This window comes from Pseudopipra pipra, chromosome 19, assembly GCF_036250125.1.
Source record: "Pseudopipra pipra isolate bDixPip1 chromosome 19, bDixPip1.hap1, whole genome shotgun sequence".
Classification (NCBI taxonomy): domain Eukaryota; kingdom Metazoa; phylum Chordata; class Aves; order Passeriformes; family Pipridae; genus Pseudopipra; species Pseudopipra pipra.
In genome coordinates this window covers 9940571-9962157 of record NC_087567.1, presented here as the reverse complement: position 1 = coordinate 9962157, position 21587 = coordinate 9940571, and the positions used below count along the sequence as shown (strand labels likewise).

Sequence of the window (21587 nt, the reverse complement as noted above, 5' to 3'; positions counted from 1 at the left end):
TCCTGTGCCCAGTGCACACAACCCCAACAACAGACAGAACTGGCAGCAGGGCCTGCCTTGTCATCATGGTGTTTTCCTCCTTGTGCCAAGATTATCCCTTGAAACACAGCATATATTCCCAGTTAACAAAGCCATACAAAGCTCCCGTGGCTCCTGAGGTGAGTGAGTGAGATGCCCGAACAGGACAATAATGTCAAAACAAAATATAACAAAATAATAATATTTTAATCTTATGTAAACACGTGGACACAGAACAATGTCAAAATATGTTAAAATATCTTGGACGGTAATAATAGAAAATGGGATTTTCTTCATGTTTAGGAGTGAAAAGAATGGTATTGGGAAGTAATAACAAAAATATTAGTAGAGCAAAGTCTACTTGCTCAGTAAGTGAGCTCAGCATGGAGTCAAATTATATCAAAAGCATAAGTCTGTAATAAAATAATGATAAAAAAATAATGGAAGGAAGATACAACAAAAATCATGCTGGCACGAGCAATGAATATGTTTTCATGAACTTCATGAAAATTTCTGTGCTAACAAAAGAGCCAGTAATCTTTGCATTTTAATTTACAAGAGCCAAATCTTCAAACCTATTCAAAGCAGTCCATTTGGCAATCAAAGAGACTCCACCGTTTCAGCAGACACCTGAAAAGGAAGAGATTCTTGTTAGTTACATCTTATTATTATTTTTACTCTAAAAACACAACAGGCTGAAAGCAGGGTTGGGTCCAGTGGGCAGCGGGCCTGGAGCTTTACATTTATCTAACAAAGTTACCTATGCTGGACTTACTACCAAGAACCTATGACATTTTCAGTTTCCAGCTAGCTAATTCCTGTTAACAAATAGTTTAGGATTAATATTTTCAGACAACTTTCATGCTTCTAAAACTTTCACAGTTGTTTAAATAGCTTCCAAACGTTCACAGTATTTTTACAAGAAAACCCTCACGTGAGATATGAAATACCATCAAAGCCTATAAATATAATAAGAGATGGAGTGGCTTTCCTAGGAAGCTTCCTTGCACTCACCTCTCCACGTGAATCACTCACTCTAAAGGCACAGCAAGGCTTTTTATGGCTGCAGCACTTGCCATAATTTATATTGGAGGGTGTAAATGTCTTGGAAAAAAAAAAAAAACCTCGGGCTCGTGGAGATCCGGCCCTTAGAAGATGTGATCTGTAATATTATGCATTGCATCATTGTTTTCTATCTTAAAAGGAGGTGGCATCACCGCAGAGCTGCAGCTGTGCTCCGAGCCACTGCCTCATCCTCAACGTGGAGGCAAAGCCCAGACTTGCAATGCACCTGCAAGTTCTCTAATCTTGCTCTAATAGTCCTGACTAAGCACTGGGAAAAAAAATGCTCTCAGATGCTTGTTTACTGAAAATAAGGATCTTTTCAAACGGCAACCACGTCGGAGCGTTTTAATTAAGCCGTAAAACTTCAAGAAGTGGGATCCACAGGTGTGAAATGCTACGAATGGATCAAAGATAATCCCGTACTTTTTTTTGGCGTGTCAGGCGTTCGGGTCTTCCTGGAGGATTCTTTTCTGCAGAAAACTTACCTGTAAAACACATCCCACATGAAAATATGACACAAAACTCCAGATAATATATTTGCTCTCCTTTCATAAAATGTGTTTTTTCTGGTCTCTCCTGCCTAAATAAAATGCAGTAGCTGCACAGGAGAACTAATACTTGATAGAAGACTCTTCTCAGGGCTTCTCTGGTGCTGCTCCAGCTGCCCACTCTCTACTCCTTTAGGAACAGAGTCAAACCAGTTGTTAAACCCAGCTGGTGGTACCATATGGGTTATGCAAGGGCTTGGGAGCTCCAGTTCTCCTCTCAGCCCCCATGTGATTCCTGTTCTCTGATTCCTGCCTTTCTGCTCTTGTGATGAAGGTACTCACCTGTTCTCCAAGTGTGGGAAAATGAATGTTTATTAATGCACTGCATCCACTGCTGGACATCTCCCCAGGAGCAGACAGCCAGGCAGCCTCCTTTATATTTAGCAACATTTGCAGAAAACTTCACCCAAGCCTCGAGTATTTTCTTTCCCCCCCCCCCGTTTATTTTTATCCCTCGCTCGGTGCTCTTTACCCAGCCCATCCTCTTCATCCTCCTCCAACAATAAATAATCCTGACAGGTGCAGAGATTCCACTGCCCTTCTTGTCTTGATGTTTTTTCAAAGAGGAATTCCAGCAATTTTCAAAGAGCAGGACACCTGTGCTTCAGAGAGGGCCCAGCTCCCCGAGTGGTCTGCGACGACAGCGTGCTGCTGGAAACACAGCCAGCAGCCAGGAATTTCTGGGAGAGCACCCAGGTTTTTAATGTGTGTGGAGTTACTTTCACCTCCTTTGAAACGCTGTTGGTGCTCTCACAGAAGCCCTGCAGGTGGATATCGGATTCTACCTTTTCTTAACTCATTAAAAGGTGTGGTGTTCTTGTGTTAGCTCAGAGTAATGCTTCCTACCAGGCAATGCTAATAGTCCCTTTTAAAGAGTCTTTAAAAATAGCTTTTTAGTATCAACTGGAAATAGATTTGGCCCACTAGACCCTTAACTCTTTATTTCCCACAACTTATTTAAATGAGAGAGAGCATCACTTCCAGCAGGGATCCCTTGAGGTGGAAGCAAGAGTGTTTACAACCAAAGTGTTGAAGTTGTGTCACCACTTGCACAGGGAAATGTGAGTTTCCACTATGAACATTTCCTACTTCCACTGAAGGTGGCCTTTGTCAGGGCAAGTGTCTCATGCAGAGCAAAAACTGCTAAGGAATAACTCTTATGCATTGCAAAGAGGAAAAAAAAAAAAGGGAGGGAAAAACCCCAAATACTTTAAATTACCAAAAATCTCCACAGGGAGACATTGCATAGGAAAGGGAAATGGAGAGTTTATAGATCAATAATTTCTTGAATGGTCCTGAAAATTGGTATAAGGAGTGTGCTGGTGCTGAACCCAAACTTGTCCAGTGTGTCCTCAGGGCTCCTGCTCTTCCCACAGCTCCTGGCAGCTCTGAGTCACCAGCTTTGCTCTGTCTCTCAGTTCTTCCCTTCAACCAGGGCAGATCCCAACTCCTGGTCCTTCCCAACACACTGAAATGCACAGTCCTGCACCAGCCATATGTGAGCACTAACAGTGTTTTCCTTGGATTCCCATTATCCCCCAGCTATGACCACCCTTCTTTATTGCTCTTTATCCTTCCTCATGTGAGGTCAGGCAATGATGACATTTTGTTTTCTTCCAGCTCCCAATGCACTGAGCAGAAAAGCACAAAATAACTTCTGTGGGAACCATGTGCAAGAAACACACCCAATTAATCAGCTGTTCCCTATTTCCAGTGACATTTGGATATTCCTATTAGCCAATTTAATGGTCTATTGCATATAAATCACACTGATTCTGCATTACTCTAGAAGAGCTTGTGGTTTGCAATATTAAAGAGAAAACATTACAGATGTCTATTAGGGCCTCTTTGGAGAGGAAAATGCAGAAATACCACAATGAACATTTGGACTAATATCTTATAAGAAATATCATTTGTATTATTATATAGGCTGCAAAGAAAATAAAATTATTTCTAATCCTCTTCTGCACCCTTTATAGCAACAGTTAAGTGATTCCTGCAGGAGAAACAGGGTAAGGAGGATGAAAGTTAACTGTGTGCTATATTTGAAAGGTTGAGATATAAATCCATAATGCTGAACATCACACAATTTTTCCTGTAAAAAATCTGGGATAAAATACAATCTGGTAGCTCTCAAGGTGAGGAAACTGGAGGAGAAAAGCCTTGTGAAAAATGACTGAGTGAGAACCATGTGAGTGCTGCCATATTTTGGTTTTGAGACTCATTCAGTATTTTTGGCCAAATTTTAGATGGTCATAATGTCCTGTCTAGAACAGATGTTTTTTATCCAGTCCAAAAAGTTGAAGGACAATAATAAGAATTTACCTGAGATTTTAAAGATAAAATGGTGTCTTCAAGCTCCTTTTTTGAGGCTGCTGGCATCAGCCCTTTAAGGATTTTTTCATATTCTTCTCGTACATTGATCAACTGTAAGAGAACAAAAATAAATTTATATATAAATGGCTACTCTTAGATGCTGGAAAGTAACCTTTTTTTTCCTCTTCTTTTGCCCAAATTGGAGTCCAAGTAAACACAGAATTGGGCTATCAAGGGAGAGGAAGGAGAGAGAAGAAAGAACAGTAAAGACTCCTAAGGAGCAGAAGAGGTAAAAGAGACAAAGAAAGGAAAAAGAAAACGTAAGAATAAAAATATATGGAGAGGAAAAAAATAATGAAAAAAAACCCAGGAAGGCATTACTTGGGACGTGGCCTGAAGAAGCAATAATCATTCTTAAATCCATCTTAATTAAGCATTTATAGAGACATACACTTTGCAAACTGATAGAAGTTTTCTTTTTGTCTTAGGTATCCGAACCAGGTCACTGGAGAGACATTTGTCCCTTGCTCCCTTAGGCAAGGTGAATTCCTGTTTCCTAGGAACTTTTTTTTACAAAATTTCTCAACTTCCAGGTGCCTTTAAGGATTTGGTTTGGTGTTTGTTTGGTTTTTTTTTTAAATTCATCATACAATTATTTTTCACTGCACTTCGCGTCTTCCTCAACTTCACGGAGGCTCCGGGACTTTCAACAAACAGGTTTGAGCATCCTGGACCTGTTACGAGGCCAGATGTTCACCCCAAAACGAGGAGGACATTTTAGTCCTTAACCTTATTCCACAGATGTTGAGGAAACAGTGAAGATGGATCAGCTGGAAGGGTTGTGCTTTGTGTCCCTCCAGTAGGGTTGGATTTTGCTGAGTTTTGAGCCAGGATAAGTCCAGAGAGTCTGGTTCAGGTCAGTCCCTCACCCAGGACACGCTCACACTCCTTGTTAGTCCTTGGCTGAATCAGGGCCTCACATCTGTACTTAACTTCCAATAGGATTAACTGCTTAATTCAAATTAAGCAAGGACTTAGGTGTTTTTCTGGATTAGCAGCTGAATATGTAAATAAAGGATCAAAGGGACTCAATAGCAGATTAACTCATAAAATACCTTTAAACTTTCGAATTGAATCCTTTTTTTTCCCCCAATAGTTTACACTCCAACGCCATTTGGGGCTAATTTTTAGTTCCCAAATCGCTGAAATCTTACCACTGCAACCACAAACCAAAAAACCTCAGCCTTAAAACCTGGAGAAGGCAGGAGTTCCAAGGCCCAGCTCCAGCCTGGAAGGAGCAACACACGCTCGGAGTTCACCCCCAGCCACCCTCTCACGGGAAAAGCAGCTCCTGCCAAAATCTGCGTTAACAATTATCAATACAAAAGGGATAAAACAATCCCGATGAAACGTTAGGAAAATTCTCTCCGCCCTGAGTCATCCCCCGACACGGCAGAGAAATCGCCAAATCTTTATGCAAATGGGCAATTAGAGGCTTTCCTTGGGAACTGCGAGGAAGTGATGCCACTATGCAAATCTAAAGAAAGAAAAAAAAAAAAAGAGGTGAGACAGGGAACCTTGTTTGAACTCTGCCTGTCTATAAGCCAGCGATCGAAATTTATGTTTTTGAAAGCTACGCCAATAAATTTATGCTACTATTTCTATCAAGGCTTCCAAAGTAATGCCTAGGTGCTTTGCCAGGATAAATATTTTCTGAGCCAACAGCTCGTTTGGGTGGGGACCTTGATAGAGCAGAAACATATATTTCAGTTGATTCAACATGTTCCATTTATTCTTGGTGAGACGAGACCAGAAACAGGCGGCCAGAGCAGCAAAATGCTTTTATTTCCTAAATTTGGAACAATAAGGATCTATTTCATGGGTAAGAGGACCTACATGATCACCTGGCCAATACGTAGATGGCAACAAAAATTTTAATACAGCTGTGTGAGGGAAATAAGAATGCTCTAATTGTGAGACAGTTTTCTTGAAACCAGGTCACTGCTTTTAATAGTTTAACCTGTAATTGTCCTTTAAATACCTGCTTTCACAATGCTGGTAATGTTTGCTGTTAACTCTGTAAAGCAGCAAGGGATCATTCCCTTTTGACAGAGGTGTTTCTTGGAAAGCCAGGAAGAAATATGTGCTATGCTTTAAAAAATAGAGATATATTATGAGGTCAGCTGAAAGTGGAGAAAGAAAATGAGAAACAAGCCCTGGTAGCTGCAGCATGGCTTGGGTTCATTCCTTACTCTGTTACAGAGAGAAGACACTTTTTTTTTTTTTGCAGTGAAACCTGCCCTTTTGGATACAACTCCAATTTGTTGTAGAAGACAAAATCTGGCACTTTCAGCTGTGCTCACTAGTAATTGCATCACAATATGATGAAAATAAGTTCCCAGCTGTTTCCTGCCACGTTCTGGTGAACAACCTGCTGGTATTTTTGGCTGAAGTCACTATCGAGGTTTATTGACCCAAGAGATTAAAATAGTGCATGGCAAAAGTCTAAATCACTTCTTATAACTCCAACTGGGCTGAGGGATGCTCATTTTAATGATGGGAGGTTTTTATTTTTTAGCACTTATTTTTGACCAATGAAAGCTATGTCTGCAGGGATATGTGGGGGTTTTTGTGCCTTAAAGGGCTTTTTTGTTCTTTTATAGCCTCAAGCTGCCTCCCTAGGATCCACAAATACTGTGTCTCCTCTTGCACTCTTGAGGGATGTTTAAAATTGCAATTCTTCAGCCCTCAGGAGGGCTTTAGTCTGCTGGATGAGGATGGCTCTATTTCATTCACCATTGTGCTCATTTTTCTTCAGTCCTGAGAAAGCTTTTTTCTTTTTTTTTTTTTTAAATTCATTTTGGTGAGTTGATTTAATCCATGAACCCCCAGGAAGGTTTTATAGCTTTTAATATTAAGCTGCCACACTGGCCTTTGTTTATTCAGGTTGGTGGCTAACATATGAGGTTTTAGAGTTTTGCCATCAATCATCTTTGGTGTCAGCAGGGACAAGGGAAAGCTGAAGCTGCCACACGTAGCTCATGTGTGCTCAGTCACACGATAAATTAGGAAAAAAAGAAGAGACAAATATTCACACCATTATACAAAGTGATGCCAAAAGCAGGGCAGCTGAAATTTCACAGACTCCCAGTCCATGAAGTTGGCCATTGACCAATCTCAAAGACATAAAAGTGGGGTTTGATGCCCAGAAGAGAAATATCCAAACCTGAGCTTTGCAAACCAAGCAGTCAGGCCTGGCCCAATGCTGATCAAGAGAATCACAGAATTGTTTAGGCTGGAAAAAGCCTTTAGTCCAACCATTAATCCAACACTGCCAAGGGCACCACTAAACCATGTCCCTCAGCACCACATCTACAAACATCTTAAATCCCTCCAGGGATGGTGGCAGCCACTTCCTCGGGCACTAGTGCAAGATGAGTTTCAATTTTACCACTTCAGGAACTCTGCAGGTGGCACAGTTTGGTTTTGCAGCCACTCATCATCTCTAAAAGCCTCAGAGGGATGTTTGTGGGGCTGGGTTGGAAGCAGTGGGAGCACCGAGGAGGAACAAACCCCACTGACACTTTGCTGGGTTCCAGTCACTCCCCTTCCTTTTGGAAAGAAACAACTCAAGCACAACCAGGAGAAACACAGCATCCTCAAGAGGACCAGATGCATTTTAGCCCATGTGCTGAAAACAGCCTGCAAAGCAGAGGATATTCCAGGTCTCTTCCACCAGATCCTACTGAGGTTCCCGACAGCCAGATCTTCCCTCCTTACACCCAAGAGGTCTGTGATGCCGAGTTCACCCAGAACACACTGGCCCTGCTGCAAAATATCTGTCTCATTAAAAAAAAAAAAAAAAATCAAAAAATTCAAAAGCCCCAAATAATGGAATCTTCTCCAGATTTCCCAGCTGTAAATGACTTTATCTGAACCAGAGGAGCATAAGGAAACTGCAAAAGAAACTTTGAAGCAAACAGTGCCAAAGCAAATGAAGGCACCACAGAAGAGTTGTTCAAGTTCCTTTAAAAAAAAATAAATCTTGTCTTGAAGGGCATGAACACATTGTGTTTATGTCAGATAAGAATCAAAAGGCAGTTCAATTAACTAGGGTGCTGTGGGTTTTTCAGTTATCTTGATTTCTGCCTGTTTGTAATATTTATGAAGGATAATAATTCCACATGTGCCAGGAAATACTAGGATAGTGACCAAAAGGCATAATTAGGATCATTTAATTGTTATCAAATTTTCTCCACGTTTCAGGGTGAGTAAGATGAGAAAAGTAATTTCCTGTCTCTCTCAAGTCCCTTCCTGCATTATTTAAACAATTGCATGTTATAATGCTGTTTAAAAGAGAAAACTCCTTAAAAAGGTTATGCATCTGTTCTGCAACACACATGAATGAAGACATGAAAGATCTGCTGTAATAAATCTGAAAACAGGTTAGGGTACCAAAAAGGTAAAAATAACTCCTTCAGCCTTAGGCAAATCATTTAATCTCAGAATAAAGTCTCCTCCTTCTAAATGAAGGTAATGATAATAATGATATTGCACAGATCAGCTTCATTCAGGTGCTGTGAACACTGCTGAAGGAGTTTTCTGAAAGCACTTTGAAAAGGGCACATGAAGGACAAATCACTACAAATGCCATGCCAACTGAAAAAAAAAAACAACACCCTAATCAAGAACAGCACCAAAACAAACAAACAAAAAACCCGAAAATGCAAAGAATGATTAATCACTGCTCGTTTGTATCCTCCCTAATTGCAGGGACGACTCCTCTGCTTCTCAGCACTCCTGAAGTCTAAGTGAGCACAGCTCCACTTCCACAAAACCTCTGTGGGTCCAGATGTGCCCCTTCCTCCCTCAGCCAGCCTGGGACACTCTGGGCAGTGTCTATAACCCAGGAACCAAACCAACCAAAACTGGCAATTTCCTTACATTTCAGAGCTCTCCGGTTTCTGCTGTAAGAGAAAATTTAACCGGAGCTTGAAATCTGCTGAAAACAATTTTTCCTAACGAGGGATCCAATGATGTATCAATTGTTTCAGTGAAGATCAAGGCCTGAATATTTGTCTTTTCAGAAAATAATCCAGCACGAATATCTGCTGCTTTTCAGGCCACATCCTCTCTCCTTTCAGGCAGTGGGAACTTCGGCTCTTGCTGTGCCACGGACACTGAAATATGGCTCCTCCAGATTTAGAGGAATAGAATGCAATTTGATACAAATGTTCTCAAGTTCTTAAGCAAAGTAATGAACGCCATAAATCCCATGAATTTGGCTCAGCTGAAAACAGTAACCGAGCGAGATCAGCTGAGCAAAGTCATTTTGTCAAGTGAACACCATGTTGTTCTCCACTGAGGAAATACTGCTGGAGCACCTCCCCTGTCCTGACAGTTTCAATAAAACATAAATTGGTGGCATAGACATCCTCTTTGTTTGTCTGTCTTGAGCTAGTAAAGCATCTGAGAGTCCAAAACATTTTTGCCTTGTTGTTTTACTAACCCAGGGGACCTCCAGCCCTGCCGAGCTCCAAGCTCCAAATCCTTTTTTTTTTCTTTCCTCCCAACCTGCATCCAAGTGGCCTCATTACTTCAGTGGCTTGTATTTCGATATCTTTCTTTTCTTAACCAAGATCTCCCACCTGGAAAATCCTCTGTTTGTAGTTAAGCAATCTGAGTCCATATAATTCATAGCTGCAAAGGAAGGGAAGGCAGGCAAAGCTTTTGGAAAAAAAAACCCACCAGTGGGCTGCATATGGCAAGAACAGGATTCTTGGGATTAGGCGAGTTGGAGAGGAATAAAAGCTTTCACTGTCAACACCATGGAACAACCAGGAATGTTGTGGCTAGAAAATTCACGCTGTTCTCTCAACCTCCCCCTCTCCAGGGCTCTGCTATTGTTCCAGCTGGGATTTGGAGGATCCTGGACTTATTTTCTTCTCCTTCCAGATGATTCATTGCCGATGCCATCTTTGTTCCCTGAGCATTATTTCCCTCAGCTCTTGTCAATGCTCTTCATTTATAGGCCCGAGAGGTTGGTGTTGCAGCAGGAGGGTTGTCCCCTCCATGGGGTGATGGTGACAGGGGGGGAACACACCACTGACACCCCCTGACTGGGAGTAACCAAACCCAAACCAGCCCAGCTGCTCCCCAGTGCTGCTGGGCCAAAGCTGAAAACACAGAATCACAGAATATTCCGAGCTGGAAGGGACCCACAGGGATCATCCTGTCCAACACATGGGGTTGATTTCTGGCTCAGCCGATTCCCAACGCACTATCGGGGTAGTTCAGTCTGAAATAAAGCAACTCTGACACCAGCGCTGGAACACATTTATGCATTTCAGTTTTACATTCCAGCACGTGTTACCTTCCACAGAATCCCTCCCATCCAGGGTGGGAAGGTTCCAGTGTGTGGTACAGGAGGTGCTGAGTGCTCACCAACGCCAGCGAGAGCTCCCAAAGCTCAGCAGCAGCAGGATCAGGCTCGAGATCTTCACACTGACTGTGTGAACAAGCAAATCTTTGCAGATAATCATCAGAAGCTCCTTTTACCATCACCATGTCCAAGAACCAAAAATCTAATCAGCGTCTCAACGGGAAAACCAGCTGCCAGGTTTGCAGAGGGTTGGGAAGAACCTGCCCAGCTTTGGGCAGGGCAGGAGACACCAGGGCTGCGCTGCCCAGAGGGACTTCTGAGGGATGGCACTTGGGGGTGATCAAACTGAAAACAAAATAATGCTTCAGAATTTAAATGAAGGTAAAGATCAGCATAAAGTTGGTCTTTTCCAGTCTTTTTCTGCTCCATCCAAGCCCCTCATCACTTAGAAAAAGAGAGTGGGACAGTTCACTAATTGAACAGGCACTGCTGGGAGCCCACTCTGGAGATAAGGTGTCTCTGCTCTGCTCTTCTGTCATCTGCTGGCTCCTCCATCCATTCCCATTTCTCCTTTTTTTTGGATTCCCTTCTTTAAGTACCAGCCTCTCTGTCCCTTGTAGTCCTACTTTAACTTTTCTTCTGAAAGAACAAAATCCCCTTAATTGCTAATATGCAAGCAAACCACAGACGCTCTCAAATGAGGTGCTGCTCTCTTAAAAGAAAGATCTTTTCCTCATTCACTATTATTTAAGACGAAGAGCAAGAAAACTGACATTTTAAACTGCTCTCTAATTCCTCCACACTGGCATATGTTTCTATTCTCTTTTGGTAACAATTCTCTTTTTCCTTTTAACTCGTCGTTCTGTACTTTCTGTTTGCTGCCTTTCTCCAGCTGGCCACCTCATTCCAATAATTCATTCTCTTCTATAAAGTAGGTGTATATTTGTGTATTTTCCAGTTGTGCCTGATTACCAAAGCTAACATTTGATCACTGACTTCCACACGTACATCATCATCATCGACGCTTTTCCCTTTGACAGTTGCACAGTTGGTGAGAGCCTCCTCTCCCGCAGTTCCTGCCATATGGAGCTCCTGGGAACTTTCAACTCCATTGATTTCCAGCTCCTTTCAAATCCCACCTGCAAAGCTGTTTTTCTGTGCTTGAATCTCAGCTTCTATCTCCTTCTGCTAATCTGAAACTTCTCGCTGTACAGAAACATTTCCTATATTCATTTTAATTCTCTTTCCTTTCATAGGCAGCCATTAAAGAAACATAAAATGTGCCAAATGCAAAACTATGATTTATTCTAACAATCCCAGTCTTAATTAAAAAAAATGGGGGCCACCTTTGCATCAAAGTGATTAATGAATTTATCAGTGGAATTGTGTATATGGTGAACATGAACCAATGTAAATAGTGGTAGAATTGGGCTCCAAATAATGTCTGTAGTCATTTTACTGTACCTAAATCTATGTCCTACCCCTGGAAGTGTTCAAGGCCAAGTGAAATATGCTTGGAGAAATCTGGTCTAGTGGAAGGTGTCCCTGCCCATGGCAAGGGACTGGAACTGGGTGTTCTTTAAGATCCCTTCCAACCAAAATCATTCTATGAAGTCAACACTGCCATACACCTATAGAGGCACCTATATCCATGGAAGGTCTCTTACAGAGATACAACCAGGATCAGCCTGATTCTTCCCCATCAGCCTCTATTGGGAAGGCTGAAAAGAGACTAAGAACACCCTCAGAACTCAATGCTGTGGTCAGTGTGCACCAAACAGCCTGAGCAATGAGCTCACACTCACATCCTATTCTTCACTGCTCCTCTGTGGCTCTCCAACATCTTCTTTTGAGTAGAAATATTTTAAATTTGAAATTTATCCATTATAAGTAGTTAGAAAAGAAATCTTCTATTGTGGAGATGTGGAACCATCCAGTTTTCAGGTGCCAGCCTGTGGGGAGCTCCATCCCTCTGCCTGTTGGCTCCTTCCTTTTTTCGCAGCATATGAAATGTTTTATGGGAGGAAAACAGCTGAAACACACGGGTCCCTCCTGACCCCAGTGCTGGGGGTGTCAGCAGAGCAATGGATGGAGGAGATGACAGAAGGTCCTCCTCAGCCTCCCAGAACTGCAGGAAAACCAACACTCTTCAAACCCACCCTCTCTGATGGCTGCTGGTCACACACAGAAACTGCAGGAAAACTATTCCAACGTGACCAACATTCGGTGTTGCTGCTCTTGAAAGTCACGGTGGAAATTTCTTTCAGGTTCTCCCTCTCCTCCCCACGGCCCCAGAGGCTGCTCCCCGTGAATCCCTGCTGTGGTTACCATCGCTCACATCCACACTGAGCTTCCTTCCCACTTCTGTGGGAGCAGGAATGGGTCTCTGGGGGAGAAAATCTGGAAGCGCTTCAGCGACGTGGGTCGAAGCAAGCAGAGCAAACAGCAGGATGTCCTCACCACCTCCAGTCCAGGACTTCTTGGTTCTCAAGTTTCCAAAGTGCTCCTCGGCCCAGTGAAACAAAGGCTGCCTCCATCCTCCTCACCTGCAGCTGGACACAAAGCCAACTGGGACTTTTAAATACATAACCTAGAGCTTATTTGCCTGATTTTGGGTGACTGAGAAAGACAACACTTTGAGAAAGTCTGGAAATTCAAGGCAGGGGCCCCAGCTTGTCACCTGATAGCATTTAAAACATTTTGATACCTCTAAAAATCATAGAATTACAGGATGTTTTGGGTTGGAAGTGACCTTAAAGATCATCTCATTCCAATCCTTCTGCCACAGGCAGGGACACCTTCCACTAGGTAATGTTTCTGGAAAGAAATCTGGACCAAAAGCCCTAAACTAAAGGGATAACAGTACTCAAGTGTTCCAGCCATCAGATTAAGAACAACTTCGGACTCACACCGTGGACATCAGTGTATGTTGCTCATTTGTGTCTCACTGATTCCTTGCTCACAGCTCCACAAATCCTCTGGCAAGCAGCTCTGTTCCCAGCAAGGAGAAGGTGTGGCAAACCTTAGAAGTTCTCTGTGCTACACAGCAACTAAAATTTCAGAAGGATGCATCACAGCATTCGTCTGAGAACAAATATATTTAGTTGGCATGGAAACAGTAAGTTGGGCTGAGTGTGGTAAATATCCAGCAGTCATGAAAAATCAAGCAAGTCAGGATAATAAACATTAAAAATGAACACTGGCTGAATGCTTTTGAATCATGGCTCCTTTACAATTATCACTCCTGTTTTCATTTGAACATGAGTGAAATCCACTTAAACTAAGCTGTTCCATTTTATGCCAAATACTTCTACAACATCCTCATTCAGATAACTCCTTTCTCCCTTTTTTATAATCTATTTGAGGAAAAAGAAATTAAAGGGCTGGAAATCCCCATTGCTATTCTCCTTCGTTTCCTCAGCAATATTAATGAATTGAACATAATTGATTTTCTGTCTGAGAGAATCTCTCTCCTTTAAGACTATTTATCAGTTGACTGCTTGAAGGAGTATGGTTTGAGTATCTATAATGTTGCTACTTCAGCTTTTTGCAAACACAAAGAACTTTTCCCCCTCTATTATCCCCAAATTTACATCATACCCAATCCACCCCGATAGCTAAAACATTAGAACAAGGAATGAAAGAATAGGGTTTTTTTTCTGAGAAAATTCTTGCTTGTATTTCTCAAAAGAGAAATTCTTGCAGCTTTTCAGTAAACTGAGTTGGAGTTATTATCCTTCCAAAAAAGGGAATTTGAAGTTAAATTAGGTATGTTAAAGAAGTCTAGGGAGTAAAGCAAAAAGATCACCACCATGAATTTTTACACAGGCCCCAATTCAGCAAAATTTGTTGCACATGCCTAAATTCCTGAATTCATTAAGGACATGCTTAAGCTCTTAGTGATGTGTGTCATTTTTAATTACACACTCACAGTATGTAAAGTCTCCTGTATGAACAACTGAGATTTTTTTAACTGTGACTGACAAATGCACAAAGCCATTTGACTTAAGAGAAACATTTTTAGTAGGATGAAAGATATTTCTGTCGGAACTAGATCCAGACATGTATCAGGGACAACCAAGGGATACGCTCACCCCAAGAGGACATGATAAGGAACACAACCTAAATGGGATCACTTGACAAAAAGCTGATATCCAGAGCTATGGAGGACTGAGATATAAGAAACTTCCATGCTGCTTTTAAAGGAAGTGGTTTGGACACACCCAAATTTCCTAGAAACCTTCCCAGACTGCTTTAACTGTCTTGGGACTATAAATTAAAAAAAAAAAAAAAAGTGAGTTATACTTCATTTGCTGCCAGTTTGCCACTTTCCACGAATACAATTATATGTCTCAAAAAGGTGAACATCTAAATTTTGAAGGAAACATCCAACAGTTTGACATGGGGAAAGATGATGCAGCTCTGAGACTGCAATCCTAAAGTGCAGCATTACTGAACACACGGATCATTGTCCTGGAACACCAGGACAGAGACAGGACAACCTTTATGGAAAAGATAAAATTATTTAGGCTACTCAAAGTGGGAGAAATCCCCAATACTTTTGACAAATGTGATTGGAACTCATCGTCCAGAGAACCACTGGTGAGACAACACAGATACAACGTGATTGCACCTACTCACACTGAAAGGGGACAGGAAAAATAAAGAGGAGAAAACACAAGTTCAGCCAGGAACATGAAGTATGGGAGTGGAAAAGCTCCATAAAAACAGCTGCTGCTCTCCAACTGCAGCGCCACACTCGGCTCTGTACAGACAGAGTCCAACGCATTTCCCCCCCTTTATTTATGGGATAGTTTGTCTCTGTCTCTCTGGATAATTATAATAATGAAAGGTTAAGTCTGTGTGAACACCAGAGGGTCACTGTAACAAAGAGTTAAAGCTCTGCAGCTCTGTCAGTCACTCTTGGAGACTGAAGAGTTATAAGGACATTGCACTGAAAAAACAGCCAACATGGAGCACCAAGATACCACCCAACAAGCCATAACGAGAAACAGCTTTTTATTTTTAATTAAAAGCACAACAAGATGTTTTTTCATGTCTCATTCATTTGTTTGTTGTTGTTATAGAATCAAAACACAAGATTTTTCCTTTTAATGAAAAACAGAAGCTGTTTAACCCTCTCTCCTCCTTATTTATAGACATGTAAAAAGCTCAGGAAAGTGGCTTTTGTAACAGTGCCAGCACAAATCTCCGTGTTTTATGCAGTTCTGATTCAGGCAATCTTTGGTAAAAGCAGAAAACAAGTTACTGCCTTGAATATTTCAACTCCCTGATCGGCTGATGAGTCGTTAACTACTGTTAAAACTTGATGAACACGTTTACAGGTGCCCTGGCCAAACATAATCACTGGAAAAGTGTCAGAGCCCGACGTTTTTGCATTTTTCCTCTGGAGAGATAAGCAGAACTAATGAATTAACCAGTCATGGAGAAGACACACTAACAACTTTCAAAATGTTTGTCTACAAAACAGACCAAAGCCACCCAAACAAAACCATCCTCAGTGGCTCCAGCTCTTCAGAAAGTCCCAATGGATGAATGGCAGAGCCCAGATCACTGATGAACTTGGACATGAGTGTTACCAAACTCTGCCAACACAACCTTGCAGGAAAAGCTCAGAGATGGACAGTAAACTGTAATTTAAATAACATTTCTGTTCTATCATACTGGGGAACAACATGCTACTGGCTGAGCTCGTCCTTCATTAATTTAGTGTGGACAGGATAGTTCTGTAGGTTGGTTTGGAGCAGATGATGAGGAAGAGAAAACCCTGAAGGCAGAAAGGGGGGACCACCCTGTGGATCTGCATGTCAGGCCTTCTACCTCTGTATTTCACAAGTCATTTTTTTGGTTTCTTCTTCTGGATCCTCTCTCAAAATGGGTCAGAAAACATCAAAGAAAAACATAAAAAATGGAGAGATTTGGAAGAGGATGTCTCTCATGTGCAGCCAGTGCTCTTCCCTGGGAAGGACAAGCATGTCTTAAAGAGCTAATTGTCCTCCTCCTTTTCCAGGAGACTCTGAAGCCAAAATGCAAGGCTTGAAGGCCAACTCACTACACCAAATTCCTCATCAGCTAAAGATGAACTTGGCCCAACATCTGGATTTGGGAGCCAGAGGGGAAAGAGAATGGAACAGTTAATTACTGACACTCCGGAAATATGTGAATGTGAAAGAGGATTCCCATGTGCAAGTAGGACAGCAACAACCATGGAAAAAATATATGAAATTAATGACCATTAATCTTCTACAACCACCCCAACTTATTATTCCTGCAGGTATGGAGTTAGAAATGCTTTATACAGGATATAAGCTATTGATACTGTTGACTCAGCACCAAATAAAGTTCTCAAATGCTGAAAAACCTGATTTGTATTAGAAATCTATGAAGTCCTGTCTGATTCAGACATTCATCACCTGTATACTTGCCTGACTATTTCAATTTAATCTGGTTTGAATGCAGATCATTGACCCTCTGTTCCAAAACTAGTCTGTAAACAACATACACTATTTTGCTCAAAGCACACTAAATCTCTGATTCCACTGAAAGTGTCCAGAAAAATTTCAGCACTATTAATCATATGAAATTGTTTACAGACAACATGTTAGGACAATGAATACAGAAGATCAGGAATAAAGATTATTTTTAGCTCAGATACCCATCCAATTATAATTCTCTTCATACAAACCATTAAACAACAGGTTTGAATAGTCTCAGAAACCTCTATTAAAACAGTACAGCCAGCTGAAAATAGTCAGTACAAAATAAATGCATCATTTAGCAGCCAGAAAAGCCGAAATACCAACTTGCAACAGAGAGCAGGAGATAAGCATTTGCCTGAAGGGTTCAGACAGTTTAATTCTCTTTTATTACCAACAAAACAGAAAAGAAAGCTGGCTGAAAAATCTGCAGGGAAATATGTGCTTTTTTTTTTTCTTTTTTGCTTTGAAGGAAGGTATTATCTAAAACCACGGGACCTCCTTGCCCAAGGGAAGGGGATGGGGAGGGGGCAGCACCCAGTACCTGCTCCTGGGCCTTCAGCTCGTGGCGCTGCAGGTTCCTCTCGGCCACGTACACCTGACTGCGGTAACTCTCCAGCTCGTCCTGCAAGGCCTGCAACGACACCAAGGGAGGCAAAACACACCCTGAGAAACACGGGATGGCAGGAAAACTCACGTCATTCCACCAGCTGATCAATAAAGTGGTGCACGGTGAGGGTGAGCTCCCAGCAGGACTCGGTGCTGGGAGGTGACAGAGTCACTCTGGCCACTCACTGAGTCCATCTACACAGGTAGGACCATTGAGTGAACAGCAGTTATGTCTTAATAGTTCTACTTTATTATAATCTGCAAGTATTCATACTAAAAATGCAATAAATACCCTCAATGATTGGGAGATACACAGAAGTGCTGCAATTGCAACCACGGCATTTGCGAATGTCTCAGAGGTTTGCTGTCGTCTTGTTCAACCCAGGGACAGTTTTGCAGTGTACCAATAATTCTGCCTTTAAGCCAGAAGAATAATCCTCTCTCTGGAAAACAATGCCTGGAATTTGCAGAGAAAATGTATTCCATATTCCTGAAATGGGATGCTGGCCGAGACGAGGGGCTCCCCTCCCGCCCCGCAGTCAAGTCTAGCATCTGATCTACAAATGAGTATAAATGGCAGTGAATAAAAGGAACATTATGATCATGTCACTTTACCACAACTATCCAATCTTTATTTAGTTCAGAAGTAATCACTTCTAAACCAAGCCCATAAAATGCATGGACAAATTTATTTTGTCATTATTGTTCTTCTTATATATTTATTTTTATTACAGCAGTCACTCAGGGCCTTGATCTTTTTGTTATATGCTTAACAAAGGAACAGCGTGCCCCAAGGAACTGATAGTCTATGTTATTTCTAACAGATACACACCAAACAAACAATACAAAGTTTCAAAGATTTTTTTTTTTTTTTGAAAGTTTCCTACTCATTGTTGGATGTTTGAATACACGCTTAACATTTACTTACACATTTACTGAAAGCTTAGTGATGTTGTCAGCTTGAATAAAGGCATTGTTAACTGCAAGTGCTGACTCCAGGCAAAGTGCACAATGTGGAGGGGGGATTGACACCAACACAGAGGCGGCTGCAGCCTCAGAAAGGGAGTATTTTGAGTTATCTTTTGTATGGCAGGAAATGGGGGCATTGATACCCATCAGCTGGGAGAGGCAGGGCTGGACCTGGGAAGGGGCTTGTGCTGGAGATATGCCACTGAGGGAGCCTCCAGTGCTGCTTTTTAAAAAGCTGAGCTGCACCCTTGAATTACAGAATCACAGAATCACTAAGGCTGGAAAAAACCTCCAAAATCATCAAGCCCAACCTTTGACCAATCCCACCATGCCCACTAAGCCATATCCCAAAATGCCACATCTGATCATTTTTTGAACACATCCGGGGCTGGGGACTCCACCACTTCCCTGGGCAGCCCCTTCCAATGCTTGACCACTCTTCCAGTGAAGAAATTTTTCCTAATATCCAACCTGACCCTCCCCTGGTGCCCCTGCCTCTCCCTTGAGAGGACACACCAAGCCCACAGACTCAGGGCACTCTGCAGAACACACCACATGGTTGATGTTTGCTTCCTCCAAGCAGAACACCCCTGAATAACTCAGGATCATTAAAAGTACTCGTGGGGCAAAGATTTAACAGAAAAAAAGCCTTGCTCTTTTCCACAGCCCCGAAATACTGTCCTCTCCAATAATTTACAGGATAGAATTGCTATCGAGATAAGAGGACGAGTTATGATAGATCTTGCACGCTGTTTTGAAGTGATGCCAGACATCAACTTTAAAGTCTTATAGCTGTAAGACTATTACATGTTCTGATGCCAAAAATTGTAACCAGACCCAAGCATGAACTTCAAATCTGCCCAGGGACTTTTACGCTATCACAGCTTCTGAGCAGTGTTGAAATGCAGGCTTTGAATGTACAACCCGTGTTCAATACTCAACAAGTCTTGCAGGACCAGGAATTTGCATTAACATAACGAAATATATGTGGGAATTATGTGGGAATTGCAGGCTTTTTGTTTTTCTTTTTGTACATCTGATCTCATGAGGTAAAACACAAACAAGCACACCCGGATTTAAAAACTAAAATGAGCAGGTCACACAACGTAGAAATGCAATAAGGAGGGGGCTCATTCCATGTATCAGAAATATCACCAAAACCCCAATTAATTTGACAAAAGTGCTGCCATAAGCCCAAAGTGTCCAGACATAACCAGTCCAGGATGACTCTCAGGAACATTCCTGGAGCATGTTTTGGATAAACTACAAAGTACGACCCATCTTCTCCTGCTATTTCAGGATCAGCTTTTAAAAGCGAAAAATAAGGAGGGAGGAAACCTTGCCCCACATCAGTCATCCTTCCCTTGTGCTCAAGAGCAAGTTTGGCTCTTTCACAGGACTTTGAAGTCGGTCAAGAGATGGGATGTGTATGTCCAAATGTGTGTTTACCTACAAACATATCTGTGCCTGAGAACAGATTTATGTCACACCCTGCACACAGATCTGCAAGTCCTGAGCACAAAACAGGATCTCAGATTGTTCCTGCTCAAAGACAGCAACCACATGGTGGCAAAGAGAACTGGTGCCCTGCTCTTTCCTCCCTTCACTTCTCCCTTTTTACTTTTCTTCTTTACAACAAACATGTTCTTCAGAGGATAAAATGAGCAGTTCCTTTATAAATCTGAGGGTTTGCAATGCATCTGCAAGTGATTTCATTTGGGAAATTCAGATAACACAGCCTTTGTTAGGCTCACCTACCCAAGATGGTGTTTGCCAGCACAGAGCACACGTGTTTTATTTCATTATGAGGGCAGAAAATGTCTTAAATTTAGAAATAAGGTATTTTTACTATGGCATGTAAGTGTAGCAAACTATCAAGTCTTACAGTCATCCATTCACCAGTTGTCCAGACCAGGATATACTGTGAGCTCACAGACTTTTCCAATCACACCATAACTGCTGTTGGCAGGTTTTGTACTGAAATGGCAAAAAAAACCCCCAACTAACTCCTCAGATCAATCACAAATACCTCTAACTAGACACTTTTTGGCCTATTGCTGCATTGCACACATTCCATGAGTAATTAATGTTCATTTGGCTATTCCAGCTTTTCTATCAGCACAATGACAGGAAAAGTAAAACCAAAAGATCAGCATTTGATCAAGGCCGTGCCAAAAAGAAAAAGTAACATCAAAATCTCAGGGTTGCTGTGGATTCCTGCATATGATTAAGCTCTGAGAAGAGTAATTAGAACTAAGCAAGCTTGTTGCCCATTAATTTCCTAGGAGGAATTACGATGGATGTCACGGATAATGCACCTTTTTAGAGATCCCACTGAAAGTTGTCTCTACTGTCAAAAAGCTTCATATGCAGTGGCCAGAGCCTGAATGCTGATGGCTATTCCTGAAGCTCCCAGCACGCCAAAATCTTCTTCTGAATCAGACAGGGAAGCTTTTGCCACGTAGAAAACTCTTAAAAACAGAAGAGAACTTACCCCAGTACATCCCAGAACATCTCTTTTGTAAAACTAACCAATGTTTTGTTCTGTTTAGAAATGCATTTTTTTATTCTACAGCTTCAAAGTGTCACTTTTTGCCCAAAGACTAACAGAACTTATGATTAATAACTGCTGAGATGAAGAAAAACGGCTTAAAAAATAAAAGTCCAGGCCAATTTTTAAGCGTCAGAGGCTTTTTTTTTTTCCCCTTGAATGGAAACCAAAACTTATTTAGTTAAATTTTTCCAGGTACAGAATGAATCCCTGTCCCTCAGCTGTGCTAAGCTGACTTGCATCACTGTTACACAGTATTTTTTTTTTCAGTTAAACGGGCTTTCAAATGCCATGCAAACATGTTTGCTGTTGAATGGCTACACCATACCTGACCTTGGAAGTGCTTTGTATTGGCCAGAGAACAAAGAAATGAAATGTTTTGCTTTCCAGCCCAGATATCCTACACTTTGAAAAGCCCTTAAAAATGTAAATGAGATAATAAGCTCCACTGCAACAATGTGGGTGAATTACAGCTGCAGAAAGGGCACATTCATTTGATTTATTCCTAAAAATGGAAAGGATCCTAAAATAAAATCATATTGTTTTGGTCGCACGCAGCACTGAGAGGCAAGAGAAGGATGGAAGAGAAGAGTCATGGCTTGGAGAACACACCGCTGGAATATTGCAGGCAG

The 21587-nt window shown here is 41.7% G+C and overlaps 1 protein-coding gene across 4 annotated transcripts in view; it reads right to left on the bottom strand.

Moving 5' to 3' along the window:
* Positions 1-206: 206 nt before the first annotated feature.
* The window catches only part of CEP112 (centrosomal protein 112), a 155072-nt gene continuing 133691 nt past the window's right edge, over positions 207-21587 (bottom strand). For 2 of the 4 annotated variants that reach the window (XM_064676102.1, XM_064676105.1), the window contains 4 exons: positions 17371-17460; positions 3957-4058; positions 1033-1122; positions 207-648 (listed from right to left, as the gene is read on the bottom strand). In XM_064676102.1, coding sequence (XP_064532172.1) covers positions 619-648; positions 1033-1122; positions 3957-4058; positions 17371-17460 — 312 coding nt within the window. In that variant the 3' untranslated portion in view covers positions 207-618. Of the gene's footprint in view, positions 649-1032; positions 1123-1507; positions 1569-3956; positions 4059-17370; positions 17461-21587 lie in introns of all 4 variants that reach the window. The other 2 variants (XM_064676103.1, XM_064676104.1) reach the window with 2 other exon arrangements.